The sequence below is a fragment of the Zootoca vivipara genome, chromosome 2 (assembly GCF_963506605.1).
Source record: "Zootoca vivipara chromosome 2, rZooViv1.1, whole genome shotgun sequence".
Taxonomy (NCBI): Eukaryota; Metazoa; Chordata; class Lepidosauria; order Squamata; family Lacertidae; genus Zootoca; species Zootoca vivipara.
The window spans coordinates 48,991,588-49,016,121 of NC_083277.1; the positions used below are offsets into that span (position 1 = coordinate 48,991,588).

A 24,534-nucleotide genomic window follows, 5' to 3' on the forward strand; every position below is an offset into this window, starting at 1 on the left:
TTAAATAATTTGCACAGGAAATAAATACTATTTGTTTTAAAAATCAAAATATTGTTGTTTAAAAAAGATGAAACACACTGCTTGACAACTAGCTGAAATCTTACAAGGGTTATGTGTTTATGTGGTGAAGAACCACATGTGCCCTGGCAGTGCTTTTGAAGTTTCTTCTGCAACCACTTTTACACAGATGCAACCTGATGCCCGTCTGAAAAATGTATTGCTCTTTAGCTATGCAGTGAGTACAACCTCTGTCTGGGTACATGCTCCCCTGCATTCACACATAGCACTGCAGGATTTCAGCCTAACTTGGTTAAAAGTCCAATACACTAATTTTCTCTAAGCCACAAGTTGCAAATCCTTCTTTATGCACAACTTGATATTAGCACTGGCACAGAATACCTTCAAGGTGGCACGGACAGGACTCCCTATGTGAGCATTTCACAGTAATAACCACAGAATATCACTAAGGAGCAGAGTGCAGAAGTGAAAAAGCAGAAGCAGCACTAGAAAAGAGAGGTTGTGTGAGCATAGCTCCATGAAGCTTTCATGATGATGCAGTTGACTGAAGCATCCTGGTAAGATGGATATGACAACTCCAACTTGTTGGAATCTATCAGCATCCCATGGTTTGTTATTCCAACATGAAGGCTTAAAGGAGGCAGGAAAAAGGCTGGACTGTTTACAGTGTTGTTTTTGTCATAGGAATAAAAAAATTAAAAGTTTGCTGTTGAGGTACTTTTTTGGGGTGGGAGGGTTTGATATTCCTGATACCATACTTGCAGAACTAAATTAAAGTACATGTTTTAAATCCTCCTTAATATAAAAGAAGGTTACCTTTATTCTGGTTGTTCTCCATATTCCCATCCTGCATTTTGCCTATGTGATAAAAATTGTAACAAACAAACAAAAACAGACAGTAAACAATCAGTACGCACAGACAGAACACAAGACAAAGGGGGATTTAAATAAAAAGGGCCAAAAAACAACAACAACCGTTATGAGCATGTTTAAATAAAATTTAATGCAAATTTTTATGATGTATTTATATGCATGAATGAGCTTCCTGAACAAAAATTTGCAACCAAGTTTATCATTTTACCACCAAGGCCTCCTCTGTTGCAGTAATAATAGAAAGTCATAAACACTTCGGAGCAGGAGTACTGTAATTGTTTTTATACTACAAAGCCTAAAGCAATAATTTGAAAATTACTGTATCTAACCCAGTGTTTTGGATTCTGCATTCTTCTGTCAGGAAATACTTTCGACATAGACCTGCTTGATATAGAAACTTACTTAAACTGTGTTGCAAAGGTTTCTGGGGCATGTTCTAAAGTTGACACAGGACACTTGGCAGGCTTGTCTGATCTGCTCATACAAATAAAAAGAGCAGTCAAGACAGACACAGCACACACACACACCCCGGGCACTACCATTGCAGCCTGCTACCCCATTTCCAATGAGAGAAAACATACGGTGGGGTGGTGGCGGCGGCAGACAATGACTCCTCGCAAAGATGGGGAAAGCCTCTGCTGCTCCTCCAGTGTCTGCCAGCTTGGTGACATTGCAAATGTCTCTTTTCTACCAGGATCACAGGTCTCATGAACAAGAAGTCCCAAGGTGCTGTCATGGGACTTCTAGTTCAAACCCCTTTATTCCCAGGAGAAATAGATACTGCTAGTGGCTCTACATTGGCAGAATCTTCTGCACTTTCAATATACTCATGGGAGAAAGAAGACAGGCCCCGTGGCCTTTCTCATCTTTGAAGAAACTAACACCATCCCCTGTTGCTCAAGGAATTTTTTCTCTTGGGGGACATGGGCAGCTGCCAATAGTTCCTCTTTGAGTGCTAACATTCACATATTTCGTCTACACCTGGGGAATTTCCAGGTGCAGTGCAGCCTTGTGTTTTCCCATCCCCAAACTTGGTATCTCCACTTTGGAAAGGGAAAGACTGGTGGGCAAGCAGTCGTTTAAGTACGGTAAGCTTGCCTGGCATTGCCAATATTTTCACTGGGGAACCCCTGCTAAACTTTCAACAAACCCCAGGTTTCCAAAGCACAGTGTTGGAAAACCACAGATCTGGGCTTAATAAATGATAAGGCATTCCCAGGAGCTTACCCTATAATGCTCCAGAAATCTAGGTGTTATTTCAGACTGGCATAAGCTGACTGTTCTAACAGTACAATTTTCAAAAGTATAATTAGTATGCTTAAAAAATGCTACTCGTTAGCTATATGTATCACATTATAAAATAATAAAATAGGTGATCTGGGATGGGAACTGAAGACTTATCTTGTACAATCTATTACACTGTAAAAATCCAATATGTACTTTTGACAAATCAAGACTGCTTAAATCAATAAGAGTCCATGGTTGCTAATATTATAACCAGAATATAGAAATAAACACTGCATTCTGATTTTAAAATTTGGAAGATGTAATTATAATTTAAAATTCCTGATTAAATTAATCCTTAGAATTCCAATTTCAAGGAACTAGAGACATTCAGAGTAGTTGACATTTCCTGCAAAAAATAAATAAAATTCAGTTAAAATCACCCCCAACCCAACCAGTGATCTCGCCACAGAATGCTGTGTATATAGAATGTTCACCCTCTCGGAAATCATTCCCTATTTATTTTAAGGGAGGAAGTAGATCTGCATGTGCATTCATTTTCAGGTAAATATACTGGAAGGAATGGATATGGCAAGGTGCAGATATGTACAGGTTTGCTGTGCACACACAGGCCTTTCAGCCAGGGAACTATACTGATGTTGGAAAGATTGTTCTCCAAAATGTATTATGTAAAATTAATTTTGGAGAACAATCTTTCCAACATTTGCATAAAGGTTACAAGCGTAAGACTGGCAATGTTTATAAATGATCCTAGGTAAAGGTAAAGGGACCCCTGACCATTAGGTTCAGTCGTGACTGACTCTGGGGTTGCGGCGCTCATCTCGCTCTATTGGCCGAGGGAGACGGCGTACAGCTTCCACGTCATGTGGCCAGCATGACTAAGCCGCTTCTGGTGAACCAGAGCAGCACAAGGAAACGCCGTTTACCTTCCCGCTGTAGCGGTACCTATTTATCTACTTGCACTTTGACGTGCTTTCGAAATGCTAGGTTGGCAGGAGCAGGGACCGAACAATGGGAGCTCATCCCATCATGGGGATTCGAACCGCCGACCTTCTGACCATCAAGCCCTAGGCTCTGTGGTTTAACCCACAGCGCCACCCGGGTCCATAAATGATCCTACATGTCCCAATTGCAATTACAAATCTACTTGCTGTTATTTCCTCACCTGAAGCTAATAAATATTTGCTAAACAAAGTGACTAGGTAATTTCAAAGTAAAATAAAATAATAAATTCCACTAATGCAGAGCAGCATGATTATTTTGAAAACAAGGGTTATTTTAAATTTGCACGTACTATTTTTTTTCTTTTACAGTCATACCTCGGGTTCAGTACGCTTCAGATTGAGTACTTTCCATTTAAGTACTTCACAGACCCCTCTGGAATGGATTAATCCACTTTCCATTACTTTCAGTGGGAAAGTTCGCTTCAGGTTAAGTATGCTTCAGGATAAGTACGGACTTCCAGAACCAATTAAGTACTTAACCTGAGGTACCACTGTAAAGTGTTTTTATACATTACTACTAGATTCGCCAAACTGCAATTTCCACGTTCCATGCTCATAACATGGAGTGCAATAGTGCTGCAGTGTGCCAAAAAGTGTGTGTGGGGGGGTACATTTCTATGGAGCTATCATGTTCTCCATAAAATGTGAACTCAGCAGTTCAGCAGGAAAAATGAAAGAATGAATTCAGGCTTCTACAGGCCTTCCTGAAGAGCTGGAAACAGGAATTTTAACCTTGTATAATAGAGTTCTGCATGTATAGTCCCAGCTGTGAACCACATGTGCCACTTATGCACACCGTTTTCCATCCTGCCGGGAATACACATGGAGAAGCAGTGTTCTGCATGCATAGCATCACAGGTGGGATTACCGCAAAGGTGGCTTAGGAGGGCTTTTTTAAAAAATTAAAAACATATTCTCTGCATTTTTCTCCTTAAATGAATTAATAGAATAAGAAATATATTTTCATTTATTTTCCTCTGTACTGAATGTTTTCATGTAATGTTAAAATTACAGTACCAAATGTTCACTTTTAAAGTTTCTGTCTGGAGAAAGCTGCTGCTAGATACAATACTTGCTTTAAAACAAAAAAAAATCACCAAATATACACAGAGAAATATTGAAGCCAGTTGACAGGTGTCTATGGGATGGGATAGCAGTTGCATGTTAATATATCACAGAGATAAATAAAAGGGATGTGACAAGGAAAGTCTCAGCAATGAAGCATTTTTAGAGATGCAGAAATACTGGATAAATTGCCTCTCTTGAGAGGTAAAATTATGTATTTCCACTAGACAGTGTGATTTGTACACATATACTATATTACTAAACTGCGGAAATTACTATTAGGGAGTATGTTACTTTGTCTTCTAGCCCAATACTCCATTGTAAAATGTATAATAAGCATATACCAAAGGATGACAGACATGACAGAATTATACAATAACCAGGACCAGGGGTCTCCAGATTTTTTGAGCTCATTGGGGGGGGGGGTCTATGGAAACTATTGGAGCAGAATACATACATACTTACCACAACTACACATATATGTGCAGACATAAACATAATGGTTATTGAAGAATGCAGTTGGAGGGAAAGTTAACCCAGCAGCAGTCATCAGGAAGATCTTGCCCACTCCTGCAACAATTAGGCTTCAAAAAAGCCTTCTGAACAAATGGAAGGCTTTTTCCTCAAGCATAACTGCAGTGAGGCAGAAGCCATTTCAGATTAGCAACTGAGATGATGATATTGGTGGACTGTGGACTCAGCTGCGAGATGGGTAATAATCTAAAATTGGGAAGAGCAACCTCGGAAGCACGGGGAGACATGGAAGGAGTCTCACACCAGACCTATATTTCTAGCAGATGTTAATATAATATTCCTGATACAATACGTAGATTTCATTAAATAATGACACATGACTACGGTATTTAGCAGTTTTTTGGAACTATAGGTAAGTTAAGTCTTGTTGTTGGTCTAGGGCAGGATTCATCTAACATGTTCCATCAGAGGAAGCCCTGCAAGGACTTATGCTTGTGCAACAGGGCACTTCCCAACTTCCCCATGCCCTCCATCTCTCCCAAAATATCTGCTCTGATCATTTTGAAACCTATTCATTGGGAATTCAAAGGTCTTTCTTAAACCCACTACTGTACTAAAATGTCTAAGGGAGTATACTACCCTTTAAACCAGGGTAGGGAACTTTCTCAGCCTGAGGACCCCATTTCCTTATGGTTGACCTTCCAGGGGCAACATACAAGTGGTAGGCACCTACCCACACTTTCTGATATACTCAGATGCATCCACAGATAAACACAAATATGATACACTCATTTATGCATTCGCTCACTCACATACATTCCAGCCCCCAAATTAGGCAGTGGTGTAGAGAGCTGACTGTCATGTGAAGACTCAAAATCAGTTGAGTCACAAGTCACCAACTCAGGGGAGAGCGCCTTCAGTACCCCTTTCTATATCATTCTAACCCAAGTCGAAACAAAATAAAAAACTTCCTTCCAGTAGCACCTTAGAGACTAACTAAGTTTGTCATTGGTTTGAGCTTTCGTGTGCATGCACACTTCTTCAGATACACTGAAACAGAAATCGTGCATGCACACGAAAGATCATACCAATAACAAACTTAGTTGGTCTCTAAGGTGCTACTGGAAGGAATTCTAACCCAAGGACATGGTTCTTCCAAAATAGTTCCTTGGGATTTATTTTCCTATAGCTTTTCCTGCTCCACAACCACATATATATGGTTCTTTAAAGATGCAGGCAGCACTTTGGGGCTGGGGGGCTGGGGTCGGAGTGGGAAAGGAAGGCCAATGGGAATGGAAGGCCTTTGTCAGCCTTCTTAAGGCTTTGGATGACTCTTCTGGTACAGCCTAGCTTGACTCAGGTAATTGCTACCACTTCCCCAGCACACACTGAGACCTTGCAGAATGCAATGCTGGCAGCACCAGCAAATGTTTCCATATTGCAAGGGTCAACTGGGTATGATCCAAGAGATCCATGAGCTGGATCATTTAGCATTTTTAATGTTAATGACAGTTGTGTTGGAGAGAGGGACTCAGTTTAGATTGGAACTCTAGCACAAAGGAAGACTTGTTCTATTACTTCCATGCTGTTTTCCTGCTTGAAATGTGCCCCCCAAGCAGCTACTTGCCCTGTGGGGTGGGTGCATGTTTGGTTTTGGAAGGCAAATAGTGGTTCTGGTGGGACATTTCAATCAGCTGCTATTAACATTTCAAAAATCCATCGGAAATACCAGGGTCCTACTTGTGAGTAAGAGATCCTAACATCCCAAACTCTGCGTTTGCATTTTTAAAAAGTAAGTCTTTAGCTCTGCTTGAAAAAATGTTATGGGGCAAAATGTACAGGTACATTCTAAGCAATTTCTGTGACATGAGAAAGAGTGTGGTGTGTCCACTATTTTCCCTGGTATTGAGAAATGCTTCTTGTTACTAAAGGGGTAAGGGTGTGTGTGTGTGTGTGTGTGTGTGTGTGTGTGTGTGTGTGTGTGTGATCTCCACTATCAGCAAATGGAGCAAAATATAGCTGACTTCCCATGATAAGCATAAGGTTCTCCAGAGAGGTTGTCTCTCTAATTTTGTATTATTCCACACAACTCATGGCCACCATGGGACAAGCCTTTCTAGGTCTGTAGAATGTTTATACATGCTCTCTCTCTCTCTTAATTATCATTTGAATGTTTTTAAATAGCTGCTGTTATCTGTTTCTAATCAAGAATGTTAATGTTTTGTTTTATACTTTTGTAATCTGCTTAGAGAACTTGTTCCAATCAAGCAGTATATACATTTTGTTAAATAAAGTAAAATACGTACATTAAATTTTAAAAGAGAGCTAAAGTACATGCCAGGCACTATAGTGGCTACCCCATTATAAGTAATAGTTCTCTTTAAAATGTAGGACATACGCTAAATATGCTTCTGTATCAGAGCCAGGCTACCTACACATACAACAGGCCCTTTCTTAATATACTGTCAAAGTCTCCTTATGAAGGTTGCATTCATTTGTCTGTCCAGAAACTTTTGCAGATGAGCCTAACATGACGATGCTATCAATTTCAGCCTCCATCTCTCATATACTGTCCCATGCTGAGCTAAACAGATTGATTTTGTTGTACAGCAAGTATTCACAGCTCCCTAAGGCATGATTTGTGATCACATCAAGAGTGTGATTTTGCAAGTTTCAGAAGGCTTTGTTTCCAATATGATTTAGCAGCAGAAAGAATGAAATTATAACATGTTCAAATTTATTAAGATGGTATTGTATTCATATTTTTACCAGGAACAGGACAACTATGAAATTAGTTATGTTACTTAAGAGGGTCTAGACTTGTTTTCCGATAACACATTGTACTACAATTCCCATCAATCCTGACAATTTGTCATGCTAGTTGGACTGATGGGAGTTGGACTCCCACAACATCCTGAGGACCACAAATTCCTCATTTATGATCTTTAGGATTTCCTGCTTTGGGGGCTCCAGAAAACACATTTAACATTCATTTTTTAAAACTTTGTACAGGACATGAAGTGTATCCAATTACAAATAGGATTAATAAACACTGTATAACATCCATGCTTTGGTTACTATTTAGTGGTATCATAAATAATTCATTACTACTTAGATGCTAAAAGCACAACAATGTAATCAAACAAAGATATTATAATAAGTTTAGAAAGAAAGCAACTGTTCTATCCAAGCTTGAGATAAAATACACCCATTCATACTTACTATAAATTTATATTATTATAAAGCAGTTTATTGTATGGGCATGCTAAGAAATGGAGTCAAGAAGCTGGCCAAAGTCACATTCAGAATTGCAAAGGTGAAGTTGTATTTGTTGAAAGAAAGGAAGAAAATGTATGAAACCATATCCAAGCACATGCACGGTAGTACACAGCAATAGTTTGCTATCTACTATCATTGCCTACAGTAAATACTTAGCTCAGTGCTGAGTCAAAAGGTTGTGGGAACGCACAATGAAGCACTACAATGCTACTGGTAGTGTTTAAGCCAGATTCCTGACCCCAGCAGGATTGTTTTCCCAAAGCTATGTTGAGACTATGAATGCTTATGAGAGCGCCACACTGGAACAGTAGAATGAAAAACAAAATCATGCTCTCTTTCAAATAGACATCGGAAAGCATGGAAACAAGAGCTTTACACTGAAAACCTTGTGAGGAAATGTGGATTTAGCAGATCCTTGCTGCAGTAGTTTGTTTTTAATAGTTTGAATCAGCAATAAAAGATTTCTTGATTCCTACTTGTTCACGTCCCATTGTTGCATCAGTGAGAAGCAAAGATTTTGGCTAGCTAAGACCCAGTGGGATTTTGTGGCATCTCTTATAAGCTGCAATACAATAGGAGCTCTCACAGGGTAATATTCACATGCACATACAACATCTGTGCCGTTCATAAGAGAAGGAGGGAAGCTTATAGAGTTAAGGAGAGAAATCCATAAAAAAAACCAAGCTAGGTGTTCTTAACGTACCATTGACTAAGCTGGCATTTGCATTATCAGTGGCATTTGCACCTGCTGCCCCATCTGTAGTTGAAGGAGGATGGAAGGAGGTATGGGAAGAATCTACTGAGTAATAATGCATAAAAGGAAAAAAAAGAATAAATCATAATAATATGAACAAATTCACATGACAGAAAGGATAACATTTATGGACTAATGTGGCTTCATTTTTTTTTCTCTCTCTCCAAAACAGAGTTGTTTTAAAGTAAGCAACATAATGTCTAAAAATGGATGTTATTACAAGAATGTCACAAGAGTGGGGAACAAAAACTCATACATGGAATATTATAAAAGTAAATATGAAAGACATTTAACAGAGTTAACAGAGTTGGTGAGAAACTGACCTCACATAGTACTTCTAATTCCTCTGCTCCTCCACACAGACATTCTTAAGATGCCTCATTTTTTAAAATAATAGTAATAATAATAGTTTTTAATTTGAAGTGTAAGAAAAAAATTAAGTATTTTTTAAGCACCTGCATTTCTCAGGACATCCATAAATAACTACATTTACTAGAACTTTATTTATCTATGCATCTAAAAGGTATTCTATTTAAATCCTTCGTTCGTTTAAAAAATAATAAGGCACATTTTCCAGTGTTACATTCAAAGGAGATTTTGGGAAACCCAAGAGTACAATCACTAGCCATATTTGGCTCTTTCTCTTTGTTTGTATATATATTCCATTCAAGATTTGCTAAGCAATTTTATTACCAATTCTGTTTTTCATTGTGCATTGAATGATGGCAGAAAATCAAATCAAGTCAATCACAGTTCTAAAATGTCAGCAGTTTCCCTTTCAAACAAGGGGTGGTGGCGGGGAGTGTGTGTGGGGGAATAGGTCAGGCAAGAAGTTCCTTCACATCAGGAGGAAGCAAAAGTTCCCAGCAGATTTTGCATTGATTGGAATTTAGCTGTGCTAGAGCTGAGTGAATAATCTGCAGTGAATAAATAATCTGAAACTGTACAAATGTTTCCAGCAACAATTTTGGCTTCAAATATTCAGTGGTTCATTTTCAGTGTCACATAAATAATGCCTTGGGCCAACATGCTATTTAGATAAATAAATTGTCTGATCTTAGATTTGCTTTTCTAGTACTAGATGTTTAAAGTTAAGGTGGTACCATGGAACTCTAGAGGTCAATGAAGTCGGGCATGTGCTAAACACACAAGCTGGCAGGAGGCTCATCATCAAGCAGAGCCCCCTAATTCCCATTTTAACATTTGGGGGGGGGACGACTACAAGTGTGGGGATGAGGCTCACTAGGAGCCAAGCTGCTTCCTTTTCTGGTCTGTCTGGATGTCCCCTTGCAGGGCTTGCGGAGGTCAGCCAACCATATCATTAACTGAGAACAAGTATTGCATCAGTGCTATAGCTTGGGGTCATCCAATAAAGTTGATTGACAACAGATTAAAGGCAGACAAAAGGAAGTACTTCTTCATCCAGCACAGAGTTAATTTATGGAATCCACTGCCACAGCATATGGCGACTCAGCCACTAGCTTTAGATAGCTTTAAAATCCAAAGGGATTAACAATGGCTGCTAACCACAATGACTGTATGTTACCTCCAGGAGCAGAAACAGCATGCCTCTGAAATTATTGGGAACAACACTAGAAAGCTTTTTCCTTTTGCGCTGCTTATGGAATTTGCAGAGGAATCTGGCTGGCCACTGTGGGAAACAAGATGCTGGGCTAGATATGCATGTGGTCTAATCCAGCAGCGCTTATTATATGTTTAGCTTTGTGTCTACCCTGCCCCTGCCCTAATAAACCTAATGGTCCAATGAATGGAGATTCCAGGAGACAAAGTAGGCCCCAAGTTCAGTGAGGCCTCTTTGAACTCTTCAAGAGTTCCTCTGCCTGCCTAGCACTTCAGCCTGCCCACTGGAGTCAAACTTGCCCACTAGCTGAGCCATTTTGTATTACTATGTAAGTGAAAATTTTAAAATCATGGCTTCCATTTTAAAATGAGGTTTCAAAAGTCTATATTTTAAATGAACTTTTCTGAAGTAATTCGTTTAGGAAACAGCCACATAAAAATGGGTAAAAAGAAACTCCAATTGAAATTTCCTTTTAGATTCCAATCATGTAGTGAAGACAAGTTTTCTTGACTATTCACTCAGGCCTTTTCCGCACCCTCATTTTTGGGAAAGTCCCAGTTAAAGCCTCAGCGTTTCCTCTGATATGGTAGGTTTCTTACTCTACCTGGAGGCTGATGTCCATTCTCCCGTTTCACACCTGTATGACGATTTTTACAAAATGTTAACGAGGAAGAAATGCATACATCTAGAGAAAACTGAAATGCAAACACATCTGATTGGTAGGCTTTCAGAAAGCTGCAAGCATACATAACAATGGATGTATGTTTGAGCTTAGAAAATAGGGACATAATCTAATGAGCACTGTTGCTGTACAAACACTGCTCATTTCAGTGGGGCTCATGCCAGAATCATCCACAAGCTCTGTTTAAACAAAGAGTGTGTTCACAGGAACAGTGCTTGGAAGACTGGCATTCCATGCAGCGTGATCATTACATCACTGGAGGCTTACTTGAATGACTGAAGAATGAGTCTTGAAAGCATTTTGTTAAGTGTTTTATTGGATGTGTAATGATGTTTTGTGGAAGTTATATGACAAATATGACTCTCTCTTTTTCACCTATCTCTCAGTTGGTGGCGTAGACTGACAGACTGCCTCTTTAAAAAAAATAAAATACAAGACAAGGAAGAATAAACACTAAATGAAGAAACATTGGGGAGAATTACATAGGATCTTGTCACAGAAAAGCAGGCCCAGGCTGTAGACTGTGGCAGGCTATGTGAAAATTACTAGTGTGTCTTACACAAATCTTGTTTAAAATATATTAGCTATAAAGCCTTCAATCACCAGCCATTGTTTTCTGAGAAAACACATTTTAATCCCTGTTTATCATATTAGCTTTATATGTAATGTAACACTACCCTGTTTCTCATATTTTAAGACATACCCATAAAATAAGCCATAGCAGGATTTTTAAGCATTCAAGGAATATAAGCCATACCCGAAAATAAGACATAGTGATAGGCGCAGCAGCAATGCTGGCCGCGGCAGGAGGAGGAAACAAATAAGACATCCCTTGAAAATAAGCCATAGTGTGTTTTTTTGAGGAAAAAATAAATATAAGACATGTCTTATAATATGAGAAACACGGTATTAGTCTACACAGAGATAATGTATACTGAGTAAACCTTGTGTTCAGAGTATACTGTAAGTGTAGGGAATACTGCAAAAACTACATTGAATATTCTGTACACCAAATATAACTGCCTACACTTTATTGGCAATTGTATTTCACTTTGTCCTAGTTTAGACTGACCTAGTCAAATAGTAAACAAATGAACTCTAGAAGTACGCCTACCATACAGACATACTGAAATCAATAGGATTTATTGTCATTGCTTGTCGTACTAAAGCTTCTGCACAGATCTGATATACATCTGGGGAGAAAAAAAAATGCCCTTTCTGATTTAGGAGTGTAAGAAAACTGTGTTCATGAAGAAGATTGCACACATCCAATATATTTCCCTTATTTTTAGTTGCACTCACATAAGACTCTAACTTGACCTGCAATGGTGCAAAGGGTGGCTGTCACAGACGTGGTCAACTTTGCTCTGGATCATAACCACATGGACTGCAGTTTAACTAGATATAAGCATAGCTGCCAAGTTTTCGCTTTTCTCGCGAGGAAGCCTATTCAGCATAAGGGAAAATCCCTGTAAAAAAGGGATAACTTGGCAGCTATGGATATAAGACCGTCTGACAAAAGTATAAGGACCCTGGGCACACATTATTTTTGTGAAAAGGTTAAGTGTGTACAAGTTTATCAAAAATTTGCTTGTTAACAATTCTTATATCAATGATGCATGGTTTGATAAAAGAAAGAAAGAAATTGTTTAAATAAGGAATGCAGGAATTGAATTGAATTAAATAATCAATAATCAATCAGTTGCAGTGAAGATTTATGGGGAAAATAAACTTGAACAGATCCCTATTATTATTTTCTCCAAAACATATAATTTAGGAACTTCTTTTAGCTTTCATTTTCATTAAGGCTGCCTGAATCTGGAAATAGAAGAGTGATCTTCACATAACTTCCCATGAAACATATGTGGCTTTCTTTCCAAGAAATATTCTACAAAGGAGACCATCTCAGTTCAGCCTACTTATAGGCATGGGTTGGATCAAAATACTCTGTTCTGTTAATGGAATGGGCTTCCATTCATAAGAAAAGAGTTCTGCTCATGGAAGCTCCCCTTCTATAAGTGGAAACATCTTATATCCAGAGAATAGACTGTTTAGATCCAACATTTAGATCGTGTTTAGAAAGATAAGTCCCCATCTACTACAAAAGTAGAAGGCACTAGACAGATAATTGGAATGGTACCAGTTACTAAATTAACAAAAGCTGAATGAATGTTAGTTGTATGCTAACATCAAGGAAAATACTAACTGTGCACGATAAAATATGGCATAATTTAAAATTCTGACGTTAAATCGAAACATAAAATCCAAGACTACAACAATTTAAATTAGATCTCAAATGTGAGGATAGAAATGATGAAAGTAGTAATTTACTTCTTTTTTTAAACTACAGCACTCAATTACTTTGAGATATATAACACAAAACTCAGCTTGAAATTGTGTGGAACATAGGTGAGCCCGGATTTTTACTTTTCCCTTCTCACATTTTACATACAAAATATGATGTTCAAAATAATACTTTGGTACACATCTAGCAGGTGAAAGTTGTGACTGTCATAGGTCCTGCCCCCCAAAGTGATGGGACTAAATCAGAAATAAATGCTGTGGAGTTGGTTTGTGTATCAGTCTTATGTAATAAAAACAGATATTGAGGAAATTTGATGTGATCAAATTTGCACCTTTCTTATCTTTCTTCTCCTCGTCTTCACCAGCGCCTAGCAGAGTAAAGATGATCCCTGTTTGAGAATTAACTCCCACAGCAGTAACAACCATTCTTCCAGAACCTTCCATGACATGTGTACCTAAAAAAATTAAAATATAGATATTAATACTTTCTGCTTTGGGAGGTAATGCTGCACAATATACTATGATACTTTTAAAAAACAAAAACAACACCAACCCTGTCCCTGTGATATTATCAGGTTTCAATCTAAGGTGACAATCCAATCCAGAATCAATTTTGTTTAAGACCAGAGAAGTCAATGAGCTTTAAACATTCTCCATTCTGTAGTGAATTGTGACCTAAAGTTTCATATTAAGAGCTGGTGCAGTGGCTAAAATGAACCCAGGAAGTGGCCAAGTAACAACCTCTCACCCACAGTCCCACATTTGCAATATGCATAGCTGCCAAGTTTTCCCTTTTCTCGCGAGGAAGCCTATTCAGCATAAGGGAAAATCCCTTAAAAAAAGGGATAACTTGGCAGCTATGAATATGAAGGTAATGATTACAGGGCTATTAGACAAGTGTTATACAAGTCCAAGTAAGCCCAAGATAAAAGAGTACAGTGGTACCTCTACTTACGAATAACTCTACTTATGAATGTTTCTCCTTACGAACGGAGCTCCGCCCGCCATCTTGGATGCGGTTTAGATAGGATTTTTTCTACTTACGAATTTTTAGATAGGGTTGCTTCGACTTACGAATTTTTTCTCCCAATGCATTCCTATGGGATTCGACTTACAATTTTTTTCGACTTACAAATGTGCGTTCAGAACGCATTAAATTCGTAAGTAGAGGTACCACTATAAATGAAAATGTAAAATATAAGATCAGCAAAACCAGAACATTTCATCTAACACTAAAGCATTGTCTTCGTAGGAGAGAAGAAGGAATCAAAGCAAATGACTGGAACTGACATCCCATGCTGCACTGTGAGGGCATTTTTCTTGTCCCTGCAGCAAAGCGTAGGAAAGAGCATTACCAAATTGCCTTGCCCAAGCACAGATATGTTCACTGAATTGACAGAGCTTATTAGAAGATGTAATGGAATTGCCTTCACAGTGCAGTCCAGGAAGACAGGGAGCATTATCTGGTAGCCTTGACGATGAGGTGGGGGGAAGGGTGCCTCTCTTCGTGGACTTCACTGCAAGACCAGTTTCATCACATCTCATAGCAGGGCGAGGCAGAGAGGATTACCCAGACAGAAGCCTTGGCAATGTTGGGAACCGTTTCCTTCCCTGGCTGTCACACAATCTGTGCTTGGGGCTTATCCATTCCCCTGGGGAACCCCAATCTTAACGCTGAATCTGAACAAAAAGGTATCGGGTTTTCTACAGATTGCCATTTGTTCCAATTTAGCCCTGAAGAGTGGGTTTTCTGGGGGAAATTGGCAAGACAAAGTCACCGCTTGGACCTGTGCGTAGAAAGTGTGGGAGAAGCTGAAAACCACTTAAACCCATGCTTGCTAGGCACAGCGCAAGCAGAACTGTGGATGAGCCCATACTTTCATACTTTTGTTGGAGTAAAAAACATTTTGCAAAATGGGATCCTCTGTTTTCACTCAGAATTTTTTTCCTAGTCCCAAGGATCAGGATCAGCTCACATCTATATCCATCAGATTGTGCAATTCTGGCTCTAATCCACTAGACTCCCACCTAAAAGCAAATCCCTCTAAACGGAGTAAGACTTATTTCTTGGTAAATCCATTGGACCTGTCTGAGTAGTGCACATTTTCATTGTAATTTTCTACCCCCCTTGTTTAATTTAAGCTAATGGCAAAGCTTTTGTACTGACTCTGTTTTTCAAAAGATATTGAGATGTTTTCTGATATTATCTCCTGCCTTAAAGCATGCGTAGGTAATTTCAGATATAGTATGCAATTTAAACGGCACTAAAGTGGGCTGTACATTTTTAATGGATATAATTCATTAATATTGTATTGGGCCTGCGAATTCAATTTCTTTTACTCCTCTTCATTAAAAGCTACTCCACTGCACTGAGACATGGAATGCTAGTCTGAATCAGAGGGGTCTAATACCAATGCTTGTGGTTCCTGAGGCTCCCAGCTGCTCCTTCAAACCATACTGTAGGCCTACTTGATTCGACAACTGAACCATCCCCAGTGTGTTTCCACAAGACAGTATACCTCCCACATGTAAAATCTGAATATTATTCTTACAAACCTTTAAAGGAATGCATAATATAAACTGTGTTCTTTACTGCAGTGGAGGACAGGGCAGACTTTTTTAAATCAAACTTTTTAAAATACAAATTTTGGTTGCACATGCATGAGCTTAGCTTTTGTTGTATGACACACTCTCCCTGATAGGTTCAGGTGTGTTAGTCAGGTCTCTCTAACTTGTCTACAATTCTCTTTTCTCTTTAACTTTCATAGTGTCCAAAAATGTTAGGGAATGAACTTTCCCCCGTCCGTCTGCTATTGTCATCTTGCACTTCTCACTATAAATACGGTTCTCACTTCTGTCAATTATGCATAATTTAATTGCTTCCCCTTATCATTGCTGCTCCTATCTAAAAATCACCCTTCGGGCCCTTTTCCTAGTATGTCACTTTTATAATTTCATTACCATACAAAACTCAGTGAAGAAAAAAAGGGGGTTCTTTGTCTTTGCTTTCAGACATATGGTGCCACGGATACTTTTCATGATGGCTTTTTATGCCACTGTTATCATCCAATCTTAAAAAACTGAAATGCAATCTGATTCTTCTGATAGCTTCTCTCAAACACCTGGGCAGCCATTATATCTTTGAAGCTAATACTTGCTTGAATTCATCCACACATTTTATGTATATTCATGGTGGTTTCATTGCATTAATTTATTTCATTTCCATAACTAAATAAGTATATCCTTATTTTTGTAAGTAGAAAATCTATTTCCACATGCTATTGTGTGAGTTTTTTAATTTCACCTTTTGCATCAACTATTTCTCTCCCTCCCTCCCTCCCTCCCTCCCCCCCCCTCTCTCTCTCTCTCTGTCTTCAGCCTGTGAGCCCGTATTTTCCAGTAAAGGGTCCTGATCCCAGATCAAGCACTTTCTCTAGGCTGCTGTGCATCACTTTTTTTTTCAATTCTTGTAGGGCATATGATAAACCACCACTGACTTTGGCAGAGAGAAGAAGACGACAGGCAGAGACTTCATCAGACGTCACCTCCTGTCTCAGCTAGACTGTCCCCTCCCAGGATCATCTAAAACCAACTGTTTTGTGTGACAACTATGTTCCATACTATTGCACACCTGCTTCTGGTTTAGCTAGATTATTTTTGTTTAAAGTTAGGTTCCTATTGGGATATAAAACTACTAAACTAAACAAAAACAAAAAATGCCATCTCTGAGACATTTCCCTCACATTTAGCTTATAGTGAGCCTAAAATAGAAGGGAAAACCACAATCTTCAGGGCCGGCACAGGCATTAGGTGGGATGAGGCTTCTGTCTCCAGCAGAGGAAGCCCCTGAGGCTGCACCCCTGTGGGTGCTCCACCTACTCTGCTGCATCCACCAGTGGCAGAAAAGGGGCACCAACATCAGTGACGATTTCAGGTGAGATCTCAATGAATTTGGCCAAGGTCTTGCTGAAATCACCGAGACCTTACCCAAAATGTTCTCTGCCAGTGGTAGCAGCAGGGCAGGCAGTATGGAGGGCAGTGGCAGGAGCAGGTATGTCTGCAGCAGCAGACACGGTGGCACTTCCTGTTTCACCCCAAGTGGCAAAGCAGAAAGCGCCGCCCTGACAACCTCCATAACAAAACTTGCAAAAAATGGAGAGGTTAGGAGCGTGTAAATGGAAAAAAAGATAAACCTTTGTTATTCCCGTGGAACTAAAACTTGCCACGATAGTATGCAAACACAGATGTTCTACCTGCAGATATAAGCAGATCGTGGTTCAGTTATGCAAATGAAAGAAATAAGTAACCTTGTCAATGCAATGAAGCAGCTGAAAAAAACATTCAAAAGTGAGGACAAATTCAAGCAAACATCTGTGTGTTCAGTGAAATCAAAAGAGCACAGGGCCTCTTAGGTTGGAAGCTTGCTCTTTCTGTTTAGCAAGAAACCCGTACTGGAACATTTACTGCCAGAGAACCAAGAGTGAATTTGAGTTGTTTTTCTCCAGGCAGTGACTGACCTGATTCCTTAATATAGCTGCATTTATTTATTTATTTATTTATTTATTTATTTATAAACTAATAAAGCACAATGACCACCAGCGTTTCTTTGCTTCTCAACGAACTAATATCATTTATTTCAGGTTTTTTCAGGCTCGTGCTATATTCTGGTGTGCATTCACTGTACAACTCCTAAGTTGTCTTAAAACTAAGCGACCAGCTAGCCATTTCTGAGACCAAAACTATGCATTTGGTTGCCAAAGCAGAAGAATGCTGGAATGGAGCAGAAACAAAATTTAAAAAAATTCTTCCAGTAGCACCTTAGAGACCAACTAAGTTTGTTATTGGTATGAGCTTCAGGATCATGAAGAAGTGTGCATGCACACGAAAGCTCATACCAATAACAAACTTAGTTGGTCTCTAAGGTGCTACTGGAAGAAATTTTTCTTTTGTTTCTACTACGGCAGACCAACACGGCTACCTACCTGTAACTGGAATGGAGCAATTTGCAAGGCAGAAGCAGTAGACAGGAGGTGCACATGACCCTTATCTCTACTTGACGCTCCCCCCCCCCACACACACGTACCGCAACTCCTCCCAGCTGCATGTGGCAGTTTAAAAATGATTAAATGTATCATGTGTGCATGCTCTTCATGTCATCTGCATAGCACTGTCCTCATTATTAACAATGCAGGCAAGAGCGAGCCGTCTCAGGAACAGTTTCTTCTCTAGAGCGATTTTGGCCTTAAATGGAAAGCCTGGACTTTGAAGTCATCTTATTTTACTTGTTATTTTGTATTATATTTACTGTTTTTAATTAGGTTTTGTAATTTTGGATTATGCGGAATGCTTTATCTGAGTGGATGTAGCAACCGAGTAATTTCGTTGTTCCCACAAGGGGACAATGACAATAAAGATATCTTATATCTTATCTTATCTTATATCTTATCTTATCCTATCTTATATCTTATCTTATCCTATCTTATATCTTATCTTATCTTATCCAAGTGGTAACTCACACTCCCCCCTCCCCCTGGTTTTATGTGAATTTTCCCAATGTGTGGATAATGCAGAAAAGAAAAAAAGAATCCAACATGAAATTGCTTGTTACCCCACTGTGGACATTCTGAAGTGCATTTAGTGTTGGTAGTTGGGTTTTTGTTGCTGCTGCTGTTGTTTATGTGTGTGGGTGCTATCTATCCTCATGTCCCTACTTCCATTAGTTGGGTGGCCCTCAGTGCACTGCTGCTGGGGCCAGGAGCAACACACGTGTGTTTTTAATGTATTCATACACTGTTTTGCGGAAGTAGGGTATATCAGAAAACTTGTATCGCTCTTTATTTTTTTAAGTGGTCACATATCACAGGTAAGCATATGCTGACAAGGCACCTTTGAGATAGAGCTCAATTGAAAGGGTTCACATGCACATGTGGAAGAACATCCACAAAAGTGCATATGGAGAAAAAATCAGATCTGTGCACTTCACATGCACATTAAAGCTCTGGTGCGCACACAGCCCAAGAACCAGAAAACAAGACACCAAACCTAGTATTACTCAATGCTTCTGGTATTAAAAAAGAAAAAGAAAGAGGTAGCTTTAATAAACAACAGTAAATTCCCAATTTATGTTGTCTGATCAGTATAACATCAGTAATAGGTGCAGGCTCAAGGAAGGTCTCCCTTGGATTTTATTGGTCTTATATAGTTTCAATTATAATTGCATTTGGATATTATATTAAAAAGGGGATGGTTAGACCAAAAGCAACCACAATATGTACTGTAATATAAAACTTTCAATATTATAAGCATAAATTGACCACATTTCACGCTAAACCACAGTGAAGTATGATGTGGCTCCCATTTTTCCTCTTCTCCAATGCAGTCAGAAGACGGGTTTGGAAGCTTATGCTTTTGGTTAACTTCCAGCAAGGGGGGGGGCACCAGTGACTTGAACTTGCAGATCCAGAAGAAGAACAAAGAAGAGAACTAACTGTCTTTCTCTCTTAAAAAGTCAATCTGAAAACAATGTGCTGGAAACAGAAAATCCCAATACATTTAGCAGTACTCTGTCCTATTTGGCACTCCAAAATACGTAGCAGCCAAAACATTAATTCTAATGAGAACAGAATTACCACAAACACAAGTAGTGTGAAGGCACAGATGGCAAGCAAGCAATGCTAAATTGGAAGAAGTAACTGTGATAGTAAGACTTGAAGCCAAAGCAATGCTGTTGTAATTCAAGGAGAGCACTCCGTTCCAAAACTCAGAATTGGAAAGGTGCAGGAAAGCATTATTTAGAACAGCTAAATGCAGTATAATCAACCTGACAGGCCATAGGGTAGCCATGTGCCCTACTTTATAGGAGTCCAAGCCTGGTTTGAAGATTAAGAACCATAAGAATGTAGAGGAGCGGCTGTGAAGTTTCTTTTCTTTTCCAGTAATGCATTTCCTCTTTGTTTTTGCCTATGTGTAAGTGGCTACTGTAGGACCCAAACATATCGAAATGATGCTTGGCCCATAACTGCTGTCTGCCCAATGTAACAAAATGGTCAGGGTACTTCTAAAATAAACTTAAACTTTCATATGGGTACATTCTACAACAGGGAATGTGCTGGGCATGCATACTCAGTGGGCACTGGGAATTTAAGTAAAAAAACAGAAAATAAATCTTCAGACTGAATAGGTGATGAAACTGAATGGCAGCTAGTTTGCTCAGGTTTTCCTATTTTCTGTTTCTGGATTGACCTCTGTGCTGGGATTCAATGCACTATGTCAAATGTCATGCGCAAAGATAAAGGTGCAAAATAATTAAGCAATACTGTTAGGCCCTACAAATCTTCGCTCTGCTAGCATTTGCTATCCTACTTACCCTGAAAAATCTCACAGTGTTTTCTTTTAGCATTGGCATTCTGTATGGCATGCTGAGCCAGTGCTCAGCATTTTAAAGTACTCCATACTTAGGATTTTCTCTTCACCTTGTTTTAAACAAGCAGGCACTATTTACAAAGCACGTCATTGCACCGGAGATGTCAGTGCACCACAGAAGAGGCCAACTTGAGAGTGGATTGACAAAAGGCTATCTCCCCCTTCCTCAACTAACAGGAACAGTTTTCAAAACCAGGCTCATGTCGCAATCACCTAAACTCATCCCAGCTTGACATGTGATCAAAATGGGCCCCTGGATGACTCTGAGCCATGATGCAACCTGCTCCTATTAGTTGAGGGAGGGGAATTAATCACATAGGGTGGTAACAACCTATATTATTTCTGGGCAGAGGATCGCAGGGCAAACCATGCTGGCCTCAAAATGACTGGCAGATTTGAAATGCATGCCTATAGATCAAGGGCCTGGATTCTCCAGCTCACAGGCAGTCTGTTTCCCCTAACCCATGCTCACCTGCTAGTATCATCAGCTGATGGGCAGGAGAGCAGGGTTTAATCCTGCACTGCCTGTGCGGCACTGTTCCCAACAGAGAATAGGACCATGCAGCCTAGGCAGCAGGATTTAATCTCTCCATCATCTCATCAGATGGTGAGCGAAAATTAAAGCCCTTTTCCTTTTCCTTTAAGTGAGCAGCAGGAGGTGCAGAGTTGGCAGACTTCACCAGCACCACCAGCACCCAGCCACCACTGCTGCTGCCCACTTGCTTACAAGAAATGGCCTCCCTTCTTAAAAGGGAAGGGGAGCGCCTCACAAAGGGGTTTTAAATAACACCCCAAAACAATCAATCATTGTGGGGGTGGGACTCGGGGGACCACATAGAGTTATACCACTGGAAGAAAATTAACAGTTAGAAAAGCATGCCTTTCTTCTAAGGTGAACACTGTTCTTTCTTTCTTATGTTATCCTCAACGACCTTGTGAAGTAGGTTAGGCTGAGAAAGAAAAAGTCTCCCGTTCAATGTCATCAGGTGAACTTAATGAGAGAATGGGAGTTTGAACCTGAGTCTCCCCAGTTCTAGTCCAGTACTCTAACCACTATGTCATACTGATTATCTGAGTTTAAGTCATGGTCATGCCACATCATTTCACTGTAGTTTAGTAAAACAGAAATGCTCACTATAGGTTCAGGTTCCTGCTTAGTTCGGCAATAAACAAACGAATAGCTTGTAGATTACTGGGAAAGGTTAACATCCTGTATTTCCAAGTGAGGAAAAATTAATGGAGAATTTAAAACACCGCCGCCACAAAAGCAACATTCCATATTCTCAATCAGCAACAGCTCACTGAAAGTGCAAAACTCACCCGAAAGCAGCATTGGATCTTTGTCAACAGATTTGCGGACTTGATCTGATTCTCCAGTTAAAGAGCTTTCATCAATCTTAAGGTCATTTCCTTGAATATACACCCCATCAGCAGGTAGAAGGTCACCTATCAGTAAAATCAAGTTAAGGAAAAATAAAGTGGATTTAGTAAGGTTACTGTGTGAACCTTCAAAAACATTTCCGTAATCAAAATACTAATCCTCAAGTGTGTCACATTTAATCCTTTTCACACACTACATTTTTCTCTCTACAAGGGCAGTCTCTCCTGACCTTCCTTAGACACCACTATATTGATGAGCTTCCAGTTTGCTTCTTCAGGCAGCGCACAATTTCACTATGGAATCCGCTACCACAAGATGCAGCAATGGTCAACAACTTGTACAGTTTAAAGGGGAGTGAGCCAAATTCATGGAGGACAAGACTATCATTGGCTACTAGCCATGAAAGCTGTGAATGCTTCTGAACACCAGTTGTGGAGAGCACAAGCAGGGGAAGTGCTATTGTGCTTTCCATAGGTATCTGGTTCATCACTGTGAAGGCAGGTTGCCGGAACGAGAAGGGCTTTGGGTCTCAGAGCACGACGCACAGCCTCACTGCTCACTGGCTGCATGATGCAGCAGGACACACTGCTGCATCTGTAGACCTGCAGTGGTGGAAGATCATGTTGGGAGGCAGTAGGAGGCCAGCAGAACTAGGAAGTGGGGCACTTCTGTCCAAGTCAACCCCTCTCAGCCTGGCACAAGGTTGGGGCTGATTTGTACTGCCAGCTCCTTTGTTCTTCAGCAAGTCATAAAGGAACGCTGGGTACCCAGTCATATGCTTGCACGTATCCAGTCATATATGCAAGGAAACTTACCATATTTTATCTGTGCAACGTCGCCAACTACTATCTCTGCTACTGGGATTTGAATAACTTGTCCACCCCGGACCACAGTGAACTTCTGTTCTTGCTCAATACGACTTTGAAGCCCACGGAATTGCTTCTCTTTGCTCCAGTCATTAAAGGCAGTGACAAGTACCACACAAATAACAGAGAGCAGAATGGCAGCACCTTCAATCCAACCAGCTTCTGCCTCTCCTTCATCTTCAGCTCCTCCTGATGCAGTAGCACAGGCTTGAGAGACAAAACATAGCAAAAACAGGTCACTTCAAAAAAGAAAGGAAAGGAAAGGAAAGGAAAGGAAAGGAGGAGGAGGAGGAGGAGGAGGAGGAGGAGGAGGAGGAGGAGGAGGAGGAGGAGGAAATGGTTTCTTAATTACATTTTTAATTTGTTTTAACGTGTGTGTGTGTGTGTGTGTGTGTGTGTGTGTGTCACATTTAATCCATGTTTCTTTTGTAAGTTCTCACACAAGAAATCAGAACACACATATCAGTGAAATTAGGTTGTGTACTACCACACAAGCAAAAGCTGTTGGCATACAACTGCATAAACAAATACATGGTATTTACGTATGGAAGATACTTATTCAGTACTCCACTTGTTGCTTATTTTCTGCAAAAAAATAATAATGCAAGAGGACACAATAGGTAAAACGAAAAACCAAGATAATTTTCCCCAAAACTTAAAAATAATTATTTTTTCTCAGATGATAATGTTGCTTTTGGCAATGAAAGTTTGCATTAAATAAGACCAAATAGCTTGTGAATCACACATATTTCATGTAGAACCTGAACCAATAGATCCAAATTGCAGGAAATGAGATTCCAACTAAACATTAAGAGACTTTCGGATAGGAAGAGCTGTTTGACAGTGGAATGTACTACTTTGGAAGGAGGTGAACTCTCCAACATACAACCCTATTGTGACTGGACTGTGAGCTATGCAACTTGCAGTGAGGATATTGGTATTTCCTGTCAAAATTTAACTATGAAATTTGAATCCCCTACAGATGGTTGTAACTTAAAGGGTACGTTCATAGGGTTATATATAACTTCATGCAAGTCATGGGTGTAGTGGAGCAGGAACGGGAGATTCGCAGGACCCTTTTTCCAGAGTAGAAATGGTAATGCCATCTGCTGTAGTGTCAAGATAACTGAACAACCTTCCTTGGTCTGGCAAATGAATAAAATTTAAAATTAGCAGATTAGTACAGAAGATGTGAGAGAATGAGGGAAATAATCAAGCAGTTCTCAGATGTCTCTTTCCTTTCCTGAAACTCCTGTTAAAGCTAGCAGTTTAAACAGTAGCACACCTTTGCAATATTACTTTGTATTCTCATTAAATGTTGAAGGTTGTATTTCAGCTGATGAAGTTATTTTTGTCAAAACAGTGTGTTTTACAACTTAAACTTATGCAGCCAGAAGTAAGCACCACTGAATTGCTGAATGGAGTTTGCTCCTCCATGTAGGACTGAGGTCATGCCACATGTCTTGAACCTAGGCTTATACACCAACATGCTATACAACACGCCATACTTTGCCAGCTCATTGTTCTATGACCAGCAGCCGGTCCTAATGAATTGGTTATCATGCTATGCTTGCCGCTCTTTGGA

The 24,534-nt window shown here is 39.7% G+C and overlaps 1 protein-coding gene across 14 annotated transcripts in view; it reads right to left on the reverse strand.

Moving 5' to 3' along the window:
* ATP2B2 (ATPase plasma membrane Ca2+ transporting 2) overlaps nt 1-24,534 on the reverse strand; it is a 377,201-nt gene that overhangs the window by 65,862 nt on the left and 286,805 nt on the right. For 10 of the 14 annotated variants that reach the window (XR_009557107.1, XM_060271474.1, XM_060271476.1 and 7 more), the window contains 6 exons: nt 22,899-23,156; nt 22,023-22,148; nt 13,613-13,735; nt 10,899-10,931; nt 8,662-8,757; nt 835-876 (listed from right to left, as the gene is read on the reverse strand). Coding sequence is in view for 13 of the 14 variants with exons in the window: in XM_060271474.1 (XP_060127457.1) it covers nt 835-876; nt 8,662-8,757; nt 10,899-10,931; nt 13,613-13,735; nt 22,023-22,148; nt 22,899-23,156 (678 nt within the window). In the remaining variant the exon portion in view is untranslated. The remainder of the gene's footprint in view (nt 1-834; nt 877-8,661; nt 8,758-10,898; nt 10,932-13,612; nt 13,736-22,022; nt 22,149-22,898; nt 23,157-24,534) is intronic. The other 4 variants (XM_060271479.1, XM_060271484.1, XM_060271478.1 and 1 more) reach the window with 3 other exon arrangements.